At 46.7% G+C, this 16863-nt stretch overlaps 1 protein-coding gene and 1 long non-coding RNA gene across 2 annotated transcripts in view; one reads left to right on the top strand and one right to left on the bottom strand.

Annotated features, from left to right (window-relative positions):
* Positions 1 to 16863, bottom strand: part of LOC144754161 (uncharacterized) — a 638643-nt gene that overhangs the window by 83251 nt on the left and 538529 nt on the right. The window lies entirely within an intron of this gene.
* The window catches only part of LOC144754156 (E3 ubiquitin-protein ligase TRIM39-like), a 75179-nt gene continuing 68520 nt past the window's right edge, over positions 10205 to 16863 (top strand). Inside the window, exon 1 of the mRNA XM_078641738.1 lies at positions 10205 to 10667. Coding sequence (XP_078497864.1) covers positions 10254 to 10667 — 414 coding nt within the window. The 5' untranslated portion in view covers positions 10205 to 10253. The remainder of the gene's footprint in view (positions 10668 to 16863) is intronic.

Here is a 16863-nt window from a genome sequence, read left to right as displayed (position 1 = left end):
GGGTTATCTGTTGCTAAAGACTGTTTTTAAGTGAATAACCTATTTTTGAGACATTTCTACCATCTTGAAGTATTATTTTTGATTACAGTATTGTGGATTTTTGTCGTTTGTGGTCTTGTGTTAATTCTATATAAAGAATACTTATTTTTATAAAACCTGTGTGGTGTTCGTCTGTAGTGTTTTCACTGTATTACTGTATGTGTTCACAGATGTTTTACACACTGCCTCTAAAATAAGCCCGTCTGCCCTTGCCAAGCTTATCCAGGAGTGTAATCCCCTTTCCCTGACTTAGAAGCAAGGGTCTCTATTTGGTCAAAGGTACCTACCTCTGCCAACCAGAGACCCCAAGTTCTAAGAAGTGGGAAGACATACAATTTCAGGCACACCACTCAGCACATAATATGGCAGGTATGGAATCCGCGTACAGGCTAATATCATATATTGGTACTATACGCCCGCGTGAATACACCGCTGGGATAAAAACAAATCGGAACTATGTTGGCGGGATGCGGGATGCCTGGGACGTTGGTACACCTGTTATGGCATTACCCCAAATTGCAGCACTACTGGGCTGAGGTGCTAGACAATATTGACAAGGCTTTTAACACATCCCTCCCTAGATTCCCAGCGTACACTCTTCTGAGTCTACTGAACCCTTTGACCTTTACCCTCCTTTCATTGAGGGGCAGAGAGATCGCATTGGCCCTATTAGTAGCTCGACAAGTGATCCTTGCATAATTGGGGTCGCCGACTGCTCCTGAATTCGTGCTTGGCTGCAGAAATTATGGCTGGCTTTGGCCATGGAACGACTGTCCCTGGTTGCTGACCACAAGGGAGAGACCTACGCCGAGTTATGGGCCCCTTCCCTACGCTTGCTACCTAAGGAGCTGAGGGAGATCACCTGTCCCAAATTCTTACAAAACCTTTGCCTGTTGCCACAAGACACTGTCTAACTGACTGCATAAGCTGAGGCCATGAGAAGGCAAGCAGGTCCCCTTTCTACCACTTTGATTCTGGGGGGGTGGAGGGAAGATGACTGGTGCGGTATCGGGGGATAGGGGTGGGGGGAGGGCTGTTTCTTAATGTTTTGTCTTTTCTATTAACAGTTGGAGGTATCAATGCAGATTAAGCAAGAATTAATACAGAACACACACCTACCGGCCTCCGGGTTTTAGGCGTACAGCTGTGTAAGCACAAGCGAAGCAAACACTGCCGGCCAGTGGTTGCAGTCGAAAAGCTGTGTTCCTTGACTCTGACTCTCTTAATAAAAAGATTGGTTCCATAAAAAAAATCAATCAGCCTGACATTGGCTGCCAGCCTCTTTCGAAAAGAAAAGAAAGAAAGAAAGAAAGAAAGAAAGAAAGAAAGAAAGGTAGGTGCGGGTCGGAAAAGTCCTCTGCATGGTAAACCGTGTACCTGTGCACTGAGTGCACAACTGCACTGTTGTCTGGATTCCTAATGCTGATTTTTGTGTCATAGACAAACACGGATCATGCGTGTGCACCATGATATAGGACTGTCTCATGGATTGCGTTCTTGTTGGGCTGGAAGGGGCGCCCAAAATGCTGCCCTCAAAGTGGTGGAAGGTTACCACCTTCACGAGGAGTAAAGCAGCACAAGCACAGTGGTGGCAGCATAGAGTAGTGATCGGTAGTAGTCAACAGGTCCTTTTGTGTCTCTGGAGTGAGGCCTACAGGCTCACTCACCTTTTTGTTTAAATCTCTTTTATTAACTTTGTGACAAAGAGAACATATTAACAAATACCAGGCAATAGGCAGTAGTAGTCAGGCAAGAATACAGTGTATACATCGTTGGGCCACTTCAGTGAAGTACGAAAACAATAGGAGGACTCGGTATGGCAAGATGGATAGGAGTAGCACCCCCCTCCCGGCTCTCTCACCTTTTTAAAAGTTCTGCTGCTGTGTGCTTAACTCATCCTTTGCCTAAATCAGGTAGATGTGGAGTTCTGCCCGGCGCAGGAATGTGACTGCGTTTGTTGTATGTGTGCCTGGGAAGGGTACTTTACAGGCATAAACAGTACTGTGTAGGACACGTGAGATTAGTGCATGTGTTGAGTGTATGCATGCCTGTGAGGAATACACGACATGACAAGAAAGATGTATTGCTGCGCAGTGTGCGCGGTGTGAAAGCTTGTACTGGTTGTAGGGGTGCGTGCAGGAAGTGCAATACATGAAGTGCTGTGCAGCGCGCACATGGTGAGTGTGTGTGCTGGCAGCAAACTGAACACAGACTGTATTTGAGCTCAGTCTATTTGTTCAATACAAATCTTAATAATCAAGAAATCTTGAGTAGAGAAAGAAGGAAATATTTTTTAATTTAGTTTTTGAGAACTTTATTTTAGAGGCCAACACGTGTTTCACGAAAACTTAAATAAGGAGGACTGAGGAATTTCACTTCACTCATGGTACTATGGCCATATGCAATGGTAACGAGGGGCTGGTTCACAGACCCCCCCGTTACCATTACATACGGCCGTCGTAACATGAGTGAAGTGAAATTCCTCTGCGCTCCTTATATGAGTTTTTGATATGCATGAATATACTGTTCAATACTCAGGGGAATCTTCATTCTGATCATCACTTCACATTAAATATCTTATCCACAACCATAGAATTAAATATTGCATTTTGTAATGTTAATATTTTGGCCCTGAAGAAGTGACAGGTGTCGTGAAACACGTGTTGGCCTATGAAATGAATTTCTCGGAAATTAAAAAACAAAACTTTGCTTTCGCTACTCAAGGTTTCTTGATTATTAAGGTTAGTATTGAGCTATTAGTTTGATCTCAAATACGGTCTGTGCTCAGTTTATTTCTTATACTTGCCTGCAGGGAGTTATCCTATAAATATTTTTTAGGTCAGTGTTAAACCCTTAGAGAGCTTCCTTTCCACTCCCCCTCCTTGCGATAAGTATGTGTGCTGCCGGTGTGTGTATGTTTGTAAATAGCACACCCTTGTTAAATATAGAAAAGCTGCAGTGCTGAGCAGGTGCGCGCAGACGGAGTGTGTGTACTGAATGTATGTGTACGTGTAGTGGTACAATGCATGGAGGTACTAATGCTGGGCAGTAATTGAGCTGTGAATGTACACTAAGTAAGTGTGCCTGAAGTGGTACATTATATGGAGGACGTTGGGTTCCATTTTGGAAGTGCAGGCCTGTCTGGAGAAGACACGAGGAGAGGAATCCCCCAGACAGATGTGTGTATTGCTGCATTCCTGTGAGGTGGGTGAGACACACACAGAAGGGAAAGGAAGCGACTCCATTTACACTTCAAAAGATGCTCTTTGATCCAGTGAGAGATGAGACGGAAGGGGCCTGGACTCCTCCCAGGAAGAGAGTTGGGGCTGAAAAGGGAATCATAAAGAGGAGGGCTGGGGTCTGGGATTAATCTTTAGATGCACATATCACTGTCGCTCACATCCAGGTGTGAACTCTGGTCACTCCCACGAGTGGTGTTGTGGGACAATCACCTTCAAAGTCTTGCCTGCTGTGATAGACATGTGTCAAGAAGAAAGAAAAAAAAGAGAGGTGTGCACTTCAAAAGAAGCAGAACCCCAACATAAAACTACAAAGACTCAGACTCTAAATCATATTTGGTGTCTGGAAAAGGACCATAAGAAGGGGAGGTTTGAGTCACCAAAAACTGGTCTTCAGCCAAGCAGCGGGCTGTGCGAGAGGGGAAGCTCTGCAAGACGTCTGAGCAGGACTAGAGGCCATGGCCTGCTAGTCTCCATGCTGGGTGAGGAGAGATCACCTCCCCTGGAGCACCATCGTCTGCCTGCTTGCCAAGACCAGTGTGCCGTGTCAGGATGAGGAGAGCGTTGGAGGGAGTGAGGTCCAGCGGGGAGCGTGCACGTGCATTCCCTGAGCGAGGTGTGAAGCTTTGCACCCCTCGGGGCATGGCCCATGTGGAGTATCGCCTCTGCAACGTCAGTATGCCAAGAAGGATGCATTGTTCTGAGCCGTATCAGAAGCACTATGCACCAGGTCACACCTCCGTGGTCACAACGTTTGCCCATAGTAGTCACCGTTGAACTGATTAGGGCCAGAAGTGCCAGACTTGTGACTGCTGAAATCGGTGACTCCTTACGCTAGGTGGGGCCGCCGTAGTGAGGTCGATCTCATAAGAAGAGTCAAACTGCCCGAACTCTAAGGAACAATTAAGAAGGGCAGTTAGGTTGACACGCCAACAAAGCCCATCCTCCAATACATGGAAGTAAGTATGTCAATTAAAGAAAAAATATAAAAAAACAAATTTGGGAAGACAAAAAAAACACAACATAACTTCTGGTCAAAATTATAATATAATGCAAAGCAATCAAACACTAGAAATTACCTCTAGCCTCATTTCAGCTTATCATGCAAAATGCGGTAGATATGCACTTGCTACTAGAAGATAAAGCAATGTTAAGTCGACGAGTCCACCCTTGGATGGTATTGCATTCCTACACAAAACCTGTGCCATATCTTGGTCTTCCCTTTTCCCCTTACTTAAAAAACAAGTTTTTAGAGTTACATATGGGAAAGTTGCCTCCAACCAGACCAGCCCAGCTGGAAGTATCAGGGTTCAAAAGCATGCATTCTCTGTGGGTCATCATCACAGGATTTTATACATCTAATATGTATTTGCCCAGCCTTAGTTTCTCATCGCCGTCATCTATTGAGGAGACAGTTCAATGAAAGAGGCATCCGCCCCTGTAGAACTGCCATATTAAAAGGCCTTGACTCAAATGATCCGCAACTCATTTGCCACTTAATACAAATTTTAATCTGTTATCAGAAAGTAATGACACAATGAAATTGGTCACATAGTCGCTCAGTGGTCACTGTGTGCCCTTTAACAACAATAATAAGGTAAATAGAAATTACCAATTAGTTTTAATGTATTGAACAAAAAAGGTGGTGTATCGCCCGTTCATATCAATTTTAACCTTTCAAATAGAATGTTTAAAGAAAAGGAGGAAATTATAAGTTTTAACATGTCTATATGTCCGTTTGCTTTAACAGTACAGTGCATTTTTGTTTTGGAACATTGTTCTGGTTTTAATTAACTAAACAATAAAGAAAATTCACTTTCACTTTCATAAGGAGAGTCTGCGCCCAGATAGTGAGTAACGCAGAACTGTTGGTATCATTTTGGCCAAGGGTCCGGGTCATTGTCTCGACCTAATCAATACAGCTGTGACCAGTGGGTCTAGCCGACACACTGATCTAACCTGACGGATTCCCCGAGGATCATCAAGCCACTGCTGAGGACTTCATACCCTTATTGATGACCTGGTTGGGAGCCAGAGGACCACGCCAGCCCCCTCTCCCCTGCTAGGAAGAAGTGCAGTGTCTGCCAAGCGGGAGCAGATCTGATCACTGGAAAGAATTGGCAGCGCTGCGTGACAGAGAGAGACTGCGTTGCTAGGTTCTGCTACGTACACCGCGAGCAGCACGTTTTCGTCATACAGTATGCGGACTCTTGAGCTCCCAGGAGAGGGCACTCGCTGCTCCATGGAGCATTCCATACCGCCAGAGCAGGTAAGACTGGAACTGGGCCCTTGTGGCCCTGGGGGAAATGATGTGAACGGTCCTGCAAAAAACACAGTTGATCGACAGAATGTAGAACAATGTCATACATTCACCCCAGTACAAGGATCTGGGCCTAAATCCATCGTTTTTTTGCACTCCACACCACCCTGGGTTAGACACTGGCTATATGCAAATCAGCTCTGACCCTGTGCCTCAGGGGAACAGTCCAGTCCGAACTACCAAGCCATGTCTTTCCCAGACCGGAATCAAGCATCCAAGGACCGGTTTCTGGCTATCAGCCTTCATCAGCCTGGATAGCTTGACTCCAGTGGTGTGGAGAGCCTGGGACTCACGTCTGAGCATCCCCAGCACACTCGGGGTAAAAATTGCAAAAAACACATCGTTTAAAAAACGATGGATTTAGGCCCAGATCCTTGAACTGGGGTGAATGCATGACATTGTTCTACATTCTGTCTATCAACTGTGTTTTTTGCAATTTTTACCCCGAGTGTGCTGGGGGTGCTCAGACGTGAGTCCCAGGCTCTCCGCACCACTGGAGTCAAGCTATCCAGGCTGATGAAGGCTGATAGCCAGAAACCGGTCCTTGGATGCTTGATTCCGGTCTGGGAAAGACATGGCTTGGTAGTTCGGACTGGACTGTTCCCATGAGGCACAGGGTCAGAGCTGATTTGCATATAGCCAGTGGCTAACCCAGGGTGGTGTGGAGTGCAAAAAAACGATGGATTTAGGCCCAGATCCTTGTACTGGTGTGAATGTATGACATTGTTCTACATTCTGTCCATCAACTGTGTTTTTTGCAATTTCACCCCGAGTGGGCTGGGGATGCTCAGACGTGAGTCCCAGGCTCTCCGCACCACTGGAGTCAAGCTATCCAGGCTGATGAAGGCTGATAGCCAGAAACCGGTCCTTGGATGCTTGATTCCGGTCTGGGAAAGACATGGCTTGGTAGTTCGGACTGGACTGTTCCCATGAGGCACAGGGTCAGAGCTGATTTGCATATAGCCAGTGTCTAACCCAGGGTGGGGTGGAGTGCAAAAAAACGATGGATTTAGGCCCAGATCCTTGTACTGGGGTGAATGTATGACATTGTTCTACATTCTGTCCATCAACTGTGTTTTTTGCAATTTCACCCCGAGTGGGCTGGGGATGTCAGACGTGAGTCCCAGGCTCTCCTCACCACTGGAGTCAAGCTATCCAGGCTGATGAAGGCTGATAGCCAGAAACCGGTCCTTGGATGCTTGATTCCGGTCTGGGAAAGACATGGCTTGGTAGTTCGGACTGGACTGTTCCCATGAGTGAGGCACAGGGTCAGAGCTGATTTGCATATAGCCAGTGTCTAACCCAGGGTGGTGTGGAGTGCAAAAAAACGATGGATTTAGGCCCAGATCCTTGTACTAGGGTGAATGTATGACATTGTTCTACATTCTGTCCATCAACTGTGTTTTTTGCTAACGGTCCTGCGGCACCATGGACACTTTTGACTAATTCCTCAAGAATCAAAGGTAAAACTGTTGAGTGCAACCTAATAGCTTGCATTACCTGGCTGCAGGCATGAGTAAACGGGGAATAACCCTAAACAGTTTACAAGAATGCGGGGGGGACAGGGATCTGCCTGACAACTACTCGAGCCCGGACCTCAAGCGGGCTTTAGTCATTGCTTCCGAATGTCATATACCTTTGTATGTGTAGCGTTAGCAATAAAATACTTAATTTTTCTATAAAAGTGAGTATTGGACTGGAGATTGATTTATTGCTCATACTGTTTGCTCCTTGAATTATGAGTCGTGTTCACTGACCTGTATCTACATCCCCCCCGAGGGAGCTGTGAGGACTCAACCACAGCTACCCCTGGGAGTCAAGTGAAGAAGAGGTCCCTGGCCCAGTTGCTCAGGACCCATAGTAGATACGGCCCCGGGACACCAGAAGTAGAAGGCCTCAACCTCCACGGTTGAGCACAGTACCCCCTATGGGCCCAATGGCCCTCTGAAAGGGGTTCTGGCAGAAGGCAAGAAAAAAGGAAAGAAAGAAGGAGAGAAGGAAAGAAAGAGAGAGAGAAGGAAAGAAAGAGAGAAGGAAAGAGAGAATGAAAGAAAGAGAAGGAAACAAGGAAGGTGAGAAGAAAGAAAGAAAGAAAGAAAGAAAGAAAGAAAGAAAGAAAGAAAGAAAGAAAGAATTACAAGGAAGAGAAAGAGAAGGAAAGATAAAGAAAGAGAGAAGGAGAGATAAAGAAAGATCGATGGAAGCAATGAAAGAAGAGATGAAAGAAGGCAAAGATAAAAGGCAAGAGAAAGGAAGAACGAAGGAAAGAGAAAGAAAGAAAGAATGAGAGAAAAAAAGACAGAAAAATGGAAAGAAAAAGGTGAAAGAAAGAAAAAGTAAAAGAAACATAACATAACATAACGTGTATTTGTAAAGCTCACTGTCACCCGGACGTATCTTGGAGCTGAATAACAGATGATTATTGGTACCCAACTCAATGGTACTCATTTTATCGACCTCAGATGGATGAAAGAGAGAGAAAGAGGGAGACGTTAAGAAAGAAATGACTAGAAGAAAAGATAAAAAGATAGAAGGAAAGAGAGAAAGACACAGCATGAAAGAAGACAGGAATAGAAGGAGAAAAAAAGAAAGAAGAAAAATAAATGAAGTAAAAAGAGGCTAAATGAATACAGAATCGTTTCAAATTGACCCAATCTTGTATGCTGTGAAATAGCAGAAACCAAGAAAAGGCGTCCCGCTATCACATCCAGCTCTGACCACAAAGGCAACAACAAACTAATTATAAAGAAAAACTAAACCACTGGCACCGAAGGGAACCAGCTTGTGTGGATGTGCTCCTTGAGAGTGAGCAGAATGCAGTCTCTCAAAGTGAAGTTAACCAGTGGCTTTAGTGGGCTGACCCTCTGCCCCTGCTACATGCTGCAGTGGGTGGAGGCAAAATATGAGTGACACAACAACAGACCAATGGATGAAAAGGGGTGGCTGAAAGCCCCTATATGTAATACATTATGCATATTTTAGTAACATCAAAAGGTTTTGGCTAACACAAGACCTAAAAATACAAAAGAAACCTCACATCGTGATATTTTTAATTAATGACTGAAATGTATGGATAAAAACCTGCATGCATATTTTTACATAAATACATTTTTCATATAGGTGTCAGTAAATGTACACACGGGGATTGGCCCTTCTTGGTGCAGTCTGTTTGGCCAAAGTTTAGATTGGCATAAGAACAGCGGGATATGTATGTACTCTCTAAGATATAACGTACAGATCTGCGGTTACTACAAAGTATAGTAAATAATTACAGATTCTCGGGGGAGCCCTGTTACATGTAGACAGTGAATTGTTCTAATCACACACAGGAGGGGTGCAAGCTGCAGACAAGTTGTGGAGATATTTTCATTCTCATGCCTTACACTGACCCTGAAGGACTTTCCATCCTTACACTATTCAAAGAACCCTGGGGAAGCCCCTCTCTCTTCTTTCAGCATCTGCCTGAAACGTCATAAGCGGTAAGAAACCAGAAACAGCTGAGGAGAGACTAGGAGTAAAGAAATGACTAAACAATGCACTTACAGCACCAGGACGTCTGATAAATAAACACATACAAACAATTAAAGGTGCACACCTAATATCTGCAAAGTGTATATATTTCTTATGTTTACATTTGATTTAGAAATAGTTAATAGTGACCACTAACTATGCAAGATGATTAGAGTAAAAGGGTCTTTTCTGTTTTATTCACTTTTTCAGTAGGTCTACCACGAGAAAGCAAACTCAGCTTTTTATTGTAGTCACTATTAGGTTTAGACCTTTGACCTTCGACAAACAGAGACTGTTTGAGTACAAAAGTAACTAATATGAGCAGTGTAAATAGTGAATAGAAGGGAAATTCTATGGTGTTCAAAGTAAACTAATATGTGTAGTTATAACCAGTAAAATATTTACAAATAATTTTTCGAATGAAATATACAATTGTTTTTGCACAAATGTTTTTTTATCAAAGCCAATGGAATTAAGGGATTTTGCGCAAGTTGAATTGTGCCCATAATTATGGATATGCCACATGTACCGCATACAACTGTGCCTACCTCAAACAGAGAAACAAGCATTTGCAATGCAATAGGTCTTGCATTAGTTAAAGTTAGAGATATTGGCGGTGGAAATGAGAACGCAGAATTGACAAGTTAAAAATAACTTGGAGGATTTTATACAAATCCATAATAAGGTGGCCGCTCCTGGCACTTTCAGAACCTGAGAAGAAAACCAAATTGCTGGTATTTTTGCTGAGAAAGGAGGGAACCTTCGAGTCAGAGCCCAGACAGCAGAGGAGTCAGTTCCCTGCTCTGAGTGTAACATGAACCCGGAAGTCCCGGCGCAGCCAGAGAGGGGCAGACGCACAGACACACCCACTGCACACAGAGAGGGGCAGACGCACAGACACACCCACTGCACACAGAGAGGGACAGACGCACAGACACACCCACTGCACACAGAGAGGGGCAGACGCACAGACACACCCACTGCACACAGAGAGAGAGACAGACGCACAGACACACCCACTGCAGCCAGAGAGGGACAGACGCACAGACACCCCCACTGCACACAGAGAGGGGCAGACGCACAGACACACCCACTGCACAAAGAGAGAAACTGAAACTTACCTTCACTTCCTGCATTTCTGCATCATGGCGGCGGCAGCTCAGCTCGGGAACCTCCAGGAAGAGGCCACTTGTTCCATCTGTCTGGAATATTTTACTGATCCGGTGATGATCGATTGTGGACACAACTTCTGCCGCTCCTGCATCACCCAGAGCTGGGAGGGAAGAGATGGAAACTTCCCCTGTCCACAGTGCAGGGAAATATCTTCTAGGAAAAACCTCCGACCCAACAGACTAGTGGGGAACATGGTGGAAATTGCAAAACAGCTTCACCTGCCCCCCGTGAGGCCCCCGGGGGAGAATCTGTGCGAGAAACATGAAGAGAAACTGAGGCTGTTCTGTGCAGAGGATCAGAGGATGATATGCTGGGTCTGCCGGGAGTCCAAGGAGCATAAAACTCACTCAGTAAGTCCCATAGAGGAGGCTGCAGAGGAGCACAAGGTACGTCTGTGGGCCTTAAGGGATCACAAAGTCGCTTGGTGAGCCACACCAAGGGGCAGCCGGAGATCACACGCTGTGTGTGAGAGTGTGCAGAGATTACAAACGTCACCCTTTTTATACGGTGGCCAGAAGGCGCCATGTCACTGGGACAACACTTTTACATTTCTGGATTTTGCTTTTTACATATTTTGACCTGGTGTGTTCAAGCAATAGGGTCCAGTAAAGTGAATCAAAACTACAAATCCCAGAATGCACTGATATGTTAAATCAAAATCCTAGAAATGAAAAAGTTGTTTCCCGGTGGCATGGAGTCATCTGGTCTCCCTCCCTGTTTATGCCATAGAGGAGGCTGCTGAAGAGCACAGGGTATGTCTGTGGGTGTTTATATATCATACTGCACCCGTGGGTCCCAAAGAGATGTCTGTGCAAGGAGTGTATGTGGGTGTTCAGGATTCACAAGTGAAGACAGTGTAAGTTCTACTGAGGAAGAAGCTGCAGAGGAGCACAAGGCATGTCTGTGGACGATCACGATTCACAAATGAATTAACTTGTTAAGTTTTTAAGAGGATACAATGTATATTTCGGGGTGTTAAGTGTTCTTCGAGCAGGCTGCTGAAAAATACAAGGTATGTTTGTGGTGTTTAGAGATTGTAAGTGAATAGACACCTTGAGGGCTTTATAAGAACCTTCAAAAGAGCACAAAGTGTGTCTGTCAGAGCGCTGGGATTATGGGCTGTATACTGTGAGCCACAGAGGCGGCTGCAGAGGATCAGAAGGGATGTGTGTGGGTGTTTTAGGATCTTACATTATACTCATTCCGTGTAACACTGCAGTGTGAGTTGTCGGTGTCAGAAGACTTGACACGACAATGCAGGGTGTAGCACATGAGCTCACAGGAGCAGAGACACAGCAGAAGAGCTGCAGCAATGCATTGTGACGCACACAGGGTCTCAAGGGCATTGGTGCAGATGACTCCCGAACAGTGCAGGGTTCACCAGACACAAAGAGAGGTGCGGGGTCCAGGCGCTAGACTTGAATCGTCATTGAACACAGAGTGAAGATCTCCTGTAGCTTTGGCTGCTTGAAGCTCGCTGGCTTTGGGGACCCCTCACAGGATGAATGACCGTCAGGCCGGGCTGCGATCACAGGCTCCCGGTCTGGGGAAGCTCGGAGTGTCCGACCTCCTCACCTCAAGGTGCAGAGCAGTGGACTGAGCTCGGAGTGATGAGGACAAACCCCTCCCTTCAGCGGCAAGAGAGGTCCATCCTCGGTCCTGGGGGTCCAGCGCCTCCTGTAGAAGGGAGGCGGCCATCATTCCCGTCTCTGGTCTTAAGCGTTCTCTTCAGTAGAGGTCCTTCCTCAGTCCTGGGGTTCCAGCGCCTCCTGTAGAAGGGAGACGGCCATCAGACTGCTTGAACAGCCAGGTCTTGAGTTGTTTCCTGAAGAAGAGATGGTCCAGGGTCAGCCGTAGGTGAGTGGGGAGGGAGTTCCATGTCTTGGCTGCCAGGTAGGAGAAGGATCTTCCTCCGACGGTGGACTTCCGAAAGCGTGGGATGGAGGCGAGGGCGAGGCTGGCGGATCGGAGCTGGCGGGTGGGTGTGTAGAATGTGAGGCGGCTGTTGAGGTACTTCGGGCCCGTGTCGTGGAGAGCCTTGTGTGCGTGGGTGAGGAGTCTGAACGTGATCCTCTTGTTGACGGGGAGCCAGTGCAGTTCATTCAGGTGGGCAGAGATGTGGTTGTAGGAGGGATGTCCAGGATGAGTCGTGCTGAGGCGTTCTGAATGCGCTGGAGTCTTTTCTGGAGTTTGGCTGTGGTTCCAGCATAGAGGGTGTTCCCGTAGTCCAGACGGCTGGTGACGAGGGCCTGGGTGACCGTCTTCCTGGTTTCGGGGGGGATCCATCGGAAGATCTTACGGAGCAGGCGCAGGGTGTTGAAGCAGGATGACGAGACGGCGTTCACTTGCTTGGTCATCGCGAGGGAGGAGTCCAGGATGAAGCCTAGGTTGCGGGCGTGGTCTGTTGGTTTGGGTGCGATGCCCAGGGCACGGGCCACCAGGAGTCGTCCCAGGCAGAGGGAGATGGTCCGAGGATGAGGACTTCCGTCTTGTCGGAGTTCAGTTTCAGACGGCTGATCTTCATCCATTCTGCGACGTCGTTCATTCCTTCCTGGAGGTTGGCTTTGGCCGTGGCGGGGTCGTTGGTGAGGGAGAGGATCAGCTGGGTGTCGTCAGCGTAGGAGATGATGTTGAGGTTGTGTTGGCGAGCGATGTCTGCGAGAGGGCTCATGTAGACGTTGAAGAGGGTGGGGCTGAGGGAGGATCCTTGCGGGACGCCGCAGATGACTTCAGTGGGCGCCGATCGGAACGGGGGGAGGTGGACTCTCTGGGTTCTTCCGGCGAGGAACAAGATAATCCACTGTGGCCCCCATCACTGCACATGGGAACCTCGCCTCACATGTCCACAGAATAGAATAGAATAGAATAGAATTTGAATAGAATCTGATTTTATTTTTTAGGATGCGAGGGCCCGTGTTGTGCAATGCTCTATGCGTTATGCACATTAGCTTGAAGATAGCTCTCTGTCTCATTGGTAGCCAGTGAAGCTCACGCAGGTAGCTTTTGGCTGGGTCGTACTTTCTTTTATTGCAAATTGCCTTTGCTGCAGCGTTCTGTACGACCTGTAATTTCACGAACAGATAGTCTGCCATTCCCACAAACAGGGAATTTCCGTAATCCAGCCTGCTCATTAATAAGGACTGGACCAGTATTTTCCTACACTCTGTGGGGATCCATGGAAAAACTCGCCGGAGCATCTAGAGTAGTGCAAAGCCTTTGCCACAAGTTATAGATACATGAGTTTTCATGCTCAAGGAGTTGTCTAGAATCACACCTAAATTCTTGGCCGTTGATGCTGGGATAGGAGCGGTGCCCAGAGTGGTGGGCCACCAACTGCTGTCCCATAGATGTATGTGTCTACCAAACAGCAAAATCTCAGACTTGTCTGCATTCAGTTTGAGACAATGGTTGTGCATCCAGTTGGCTAGTTCAGTCAGACAGTTCAGTAGCCTGTCCTTAGGGTCGTCTTCTTCATCTAATGAAATCATTAGTTGGGTGTCGTCTGCGTAAGAGCAGATCCCGACACCCCACTTTCTCCCTATTTCGGCTAGTGATGAAACAAACACGTTAAATAGGGTTGGACTCAATGAGGCACCTTGTGGGACCCCATACTTGATGTTCCGGGGAGGGGAAACAAAATCACCCATCCGTACTGACTGTGTTCTGTCTTGCATGAAAGACTGCAGCCACCCTAATGCCTTTTCCCGGATACCCTTGGCTGCAAGGATTTCCAGGAGTCGGTGGTGTGGGACGCTATCAAATGCCGCCGAGAGGTCTAATAAAATCAAGGCGACTGTCTTTCCCTGATCTACCTTAGTTCTGATATTGTCCGACACTGCCAGGAGTGTAGATAAAGCATCCTTTTGCTTCAATTCCAAGCTCCATCTTATATATAATTGGATATTCTATGACACCACTCCCCCTTGTTTCTCCAGTTAATAAAATCCCCTTATATTGAATCAACATGCCCAGTAATAAGAGGTAAAATTGGGAAATTACCACCCACCTCGTAATCTTGGCATGGTCATATATTTAAGAGCCCTCCTAGGCTTTTATACCCCCACAGGAAACTCACACACATAGAGTCTAGTTTCCGCAACCAGAGTTTACAAAGTTCCACTGGCATTGTCCTGAAAAGTACAATATTTTAGGTCAAGATTGATATGCCCTGGTCTTTTTTACTTTCTTAGCCGTACCCTCTACTCCCATGCCTGTTCCATCTGGTTGTGATGTTTGATTTTTCATCCAGGCTGCCCCTGTCACTTAACATACTGTCCAATGATTTCTCCCTCGTGTGTTGTCTGGTTGGGTCTATTTCCTCTTCCCCAGCGAGACTAGAGTGATCTGACAGCGAAATAATCTATCGCCAGAGTCTGCTTCAGCCTGTTTCGCTGTTGTCGAGCGCTGCTCTATCCTCTGTTCTTTGTTAGCTGAGCCTTCATTTTCATTTGCCTGTTGCATAGCCTTTATGTCACGGTCACCAGGTTATCCTCAGGATCGGGTTGAAGCTTAAAGGGGTCCACCTCTCGACAGCCCCAAGTCCAGATAGAATAAATCCTCGCGGACTGGTGGGATGGGCAATGATGGCCTTAAACCGGGCGAGATGTGAGGGTGAACACAAGGTATCAGCACTTTCCTATCCTTCGTATGAAATGTGCTTGTCCCCACCAGACTATGTCAGTTCAGTCCTGGACACCCCCCAACTGATCCCACCTACAATTTAAAGGATAACACAGAAGCCAATATTAATTGCAGGTAAGAATCAGTATTGCGCTCCTGGATAGGGCATTAGTAATTGCAAAAGGTCATTAACAGTTCTCATCCATTACCCAGGATGAAGGGAAGACAATCTCCAGAATAGGGATTCTCTCAGCGCATAACAGTGTTTTTGGAGAACAGTGTTAAACTTCAGCCAATAAAAGCAATACTAGAAAGCAAAATGTAGCACTCCTGCGCTCCCCCTTTTGTCTCAAAGAGAGAGTGGCAATAGTTCCAGAACACTTGTCTCAGGCAAATGGCAACACATTTCCTCCCGCATGAGACCGTAAGAAGTAACGCGTCTCGCCAACGGGAGGAACAAGGAAACGTGCTCTGGGAGCTTCCATAGCACAATAACAAATGAAACAAAAAGGAATAAAGCCGGTACGAGTTCACACCCTTACCCGACCGTACTTTCTGGTACTTCGGGAATCACAGTATAATTGGCGTCTTCGTAACGGTGCCATCTCCTGATATCCTGACTTCTAACAGCGTGCTATGTCAGCACGTGCGTTGACAGTGCAGGCGGATGACAGGAATTGTAGTTTCTTGTCCCGTTGCATCTCCGCGTCCACTGGCAGTGCGCTCACCCTCTGTGTGCCCTGACTGTACATCATCCCTTCGGAGAGCACTGACAGGCGCAGGGCTCATCCGGGAATCTCCTATGAAGAGCCACCAGCCGGGGAGCATGTACAGAGGAAGGCAGTTCCCAGGAGTCCTCCTCAGAACCATATCCTTTCCAAGACACCAAGTACCATAGTTTGTTCTGGTTGACCTTAGAATTCACCACACCCTCGACCCAAAGAGAGATGTCTCTGCGGAGAGAGGGCCACCAGTATCGTTGTAGGGTGTTTTCAATGGTCTTCAGACCACCACAATGTCCAGCACACAGGAGAATATGGCACCAGTGAAAGGCTTGCTGTCTACCTTCCTTGGTGGGTAATAGGACTTGCTTTCCTTTAATGGGAATGCCTTGATGCATTCTCCATTCGGGATGATGTCTGAACCAGTCTCTCCAAGTGGCAGTCTGTACTCCTCTCTTTACTTTGTGTAGGAAGTCGTTAGTATGGGTTACACAAATTACTCGGTTAGGTGTGATGATTGCTTGTACGGGGTTCGTTGTACCTTCCAATTGAGTAGTTTGTCTGGTCAGAGCATCAGCTTTCTGTTTTTCTCTGCCGGGCCTAAAGGTGATGACACAGTGGTATTCAGAAAAGAACATCATCCACCTTAGCTGACGAGGAGTAAGCTGCCTGGTGGATTTCATGAACTGCAGATTGTGGTGATCTGTGTAAACAGTTACTTGGTTTTTCGCTCCTTTAATCCAATGCCTCCATTCCAAAAAGGCATCCTTGATGGCCAATAGCTCCTTTTCGGCGATAGTGTAATTTCTCTCCGCACTGTTCAGCTTACAGGACATGAAAGCGACAGGATGTAAATGCCCGGTGGATGGATGTCTTTGTGATAGAACGGCTCCTACGGAGGCGTCAGCATCTACAATAAATGGTAGTTCTAGATCAGCGTGGGCCAAGATAGGAGCGGAGGAAAAGTATGCCTTAAGTGCTTCAAAGGCGGTTTGAGCTTCTTCATCCCACTGGAAGGAAACGTTCTTCCTTAACAATTGTGTGACCGGGGCCACCAGGGCAGAAAAATGATGGATAAAACACCTATAAAAATTGGCTAAGCCCAAAAAGCATTGTCTGTCACATACGTCCTTTGGGCTGGGCCACTCAGTAATGACTGTCAGCTTCCTCTCAGCCATGATTTGGCCTGCAGGAGTGAGCATGACCCCAAAGAACTCCACAGTGGTGACATGAAACTCGC

Source organism: Lissotriton helveticus, chromosome 5_1 (assembly GCF_964261635.1).
Source record: "Lissotriton helveticus chromosome 5_1, aLisHel1.1, whole genome shotgun sequence".
Taxonomy (NCBI): domain Eukaryota; kingdom Metazoa; phylum Chordata; class Amphibia; order Caudata; family Salamandridae; genus Lissotriton; species Lissotriton helveticus.
The sequence above is the reverse complement of the archived record's forward strand: the minus strand, read 5'-3'. Positions and strand labels throughout refer to the sequence as shown.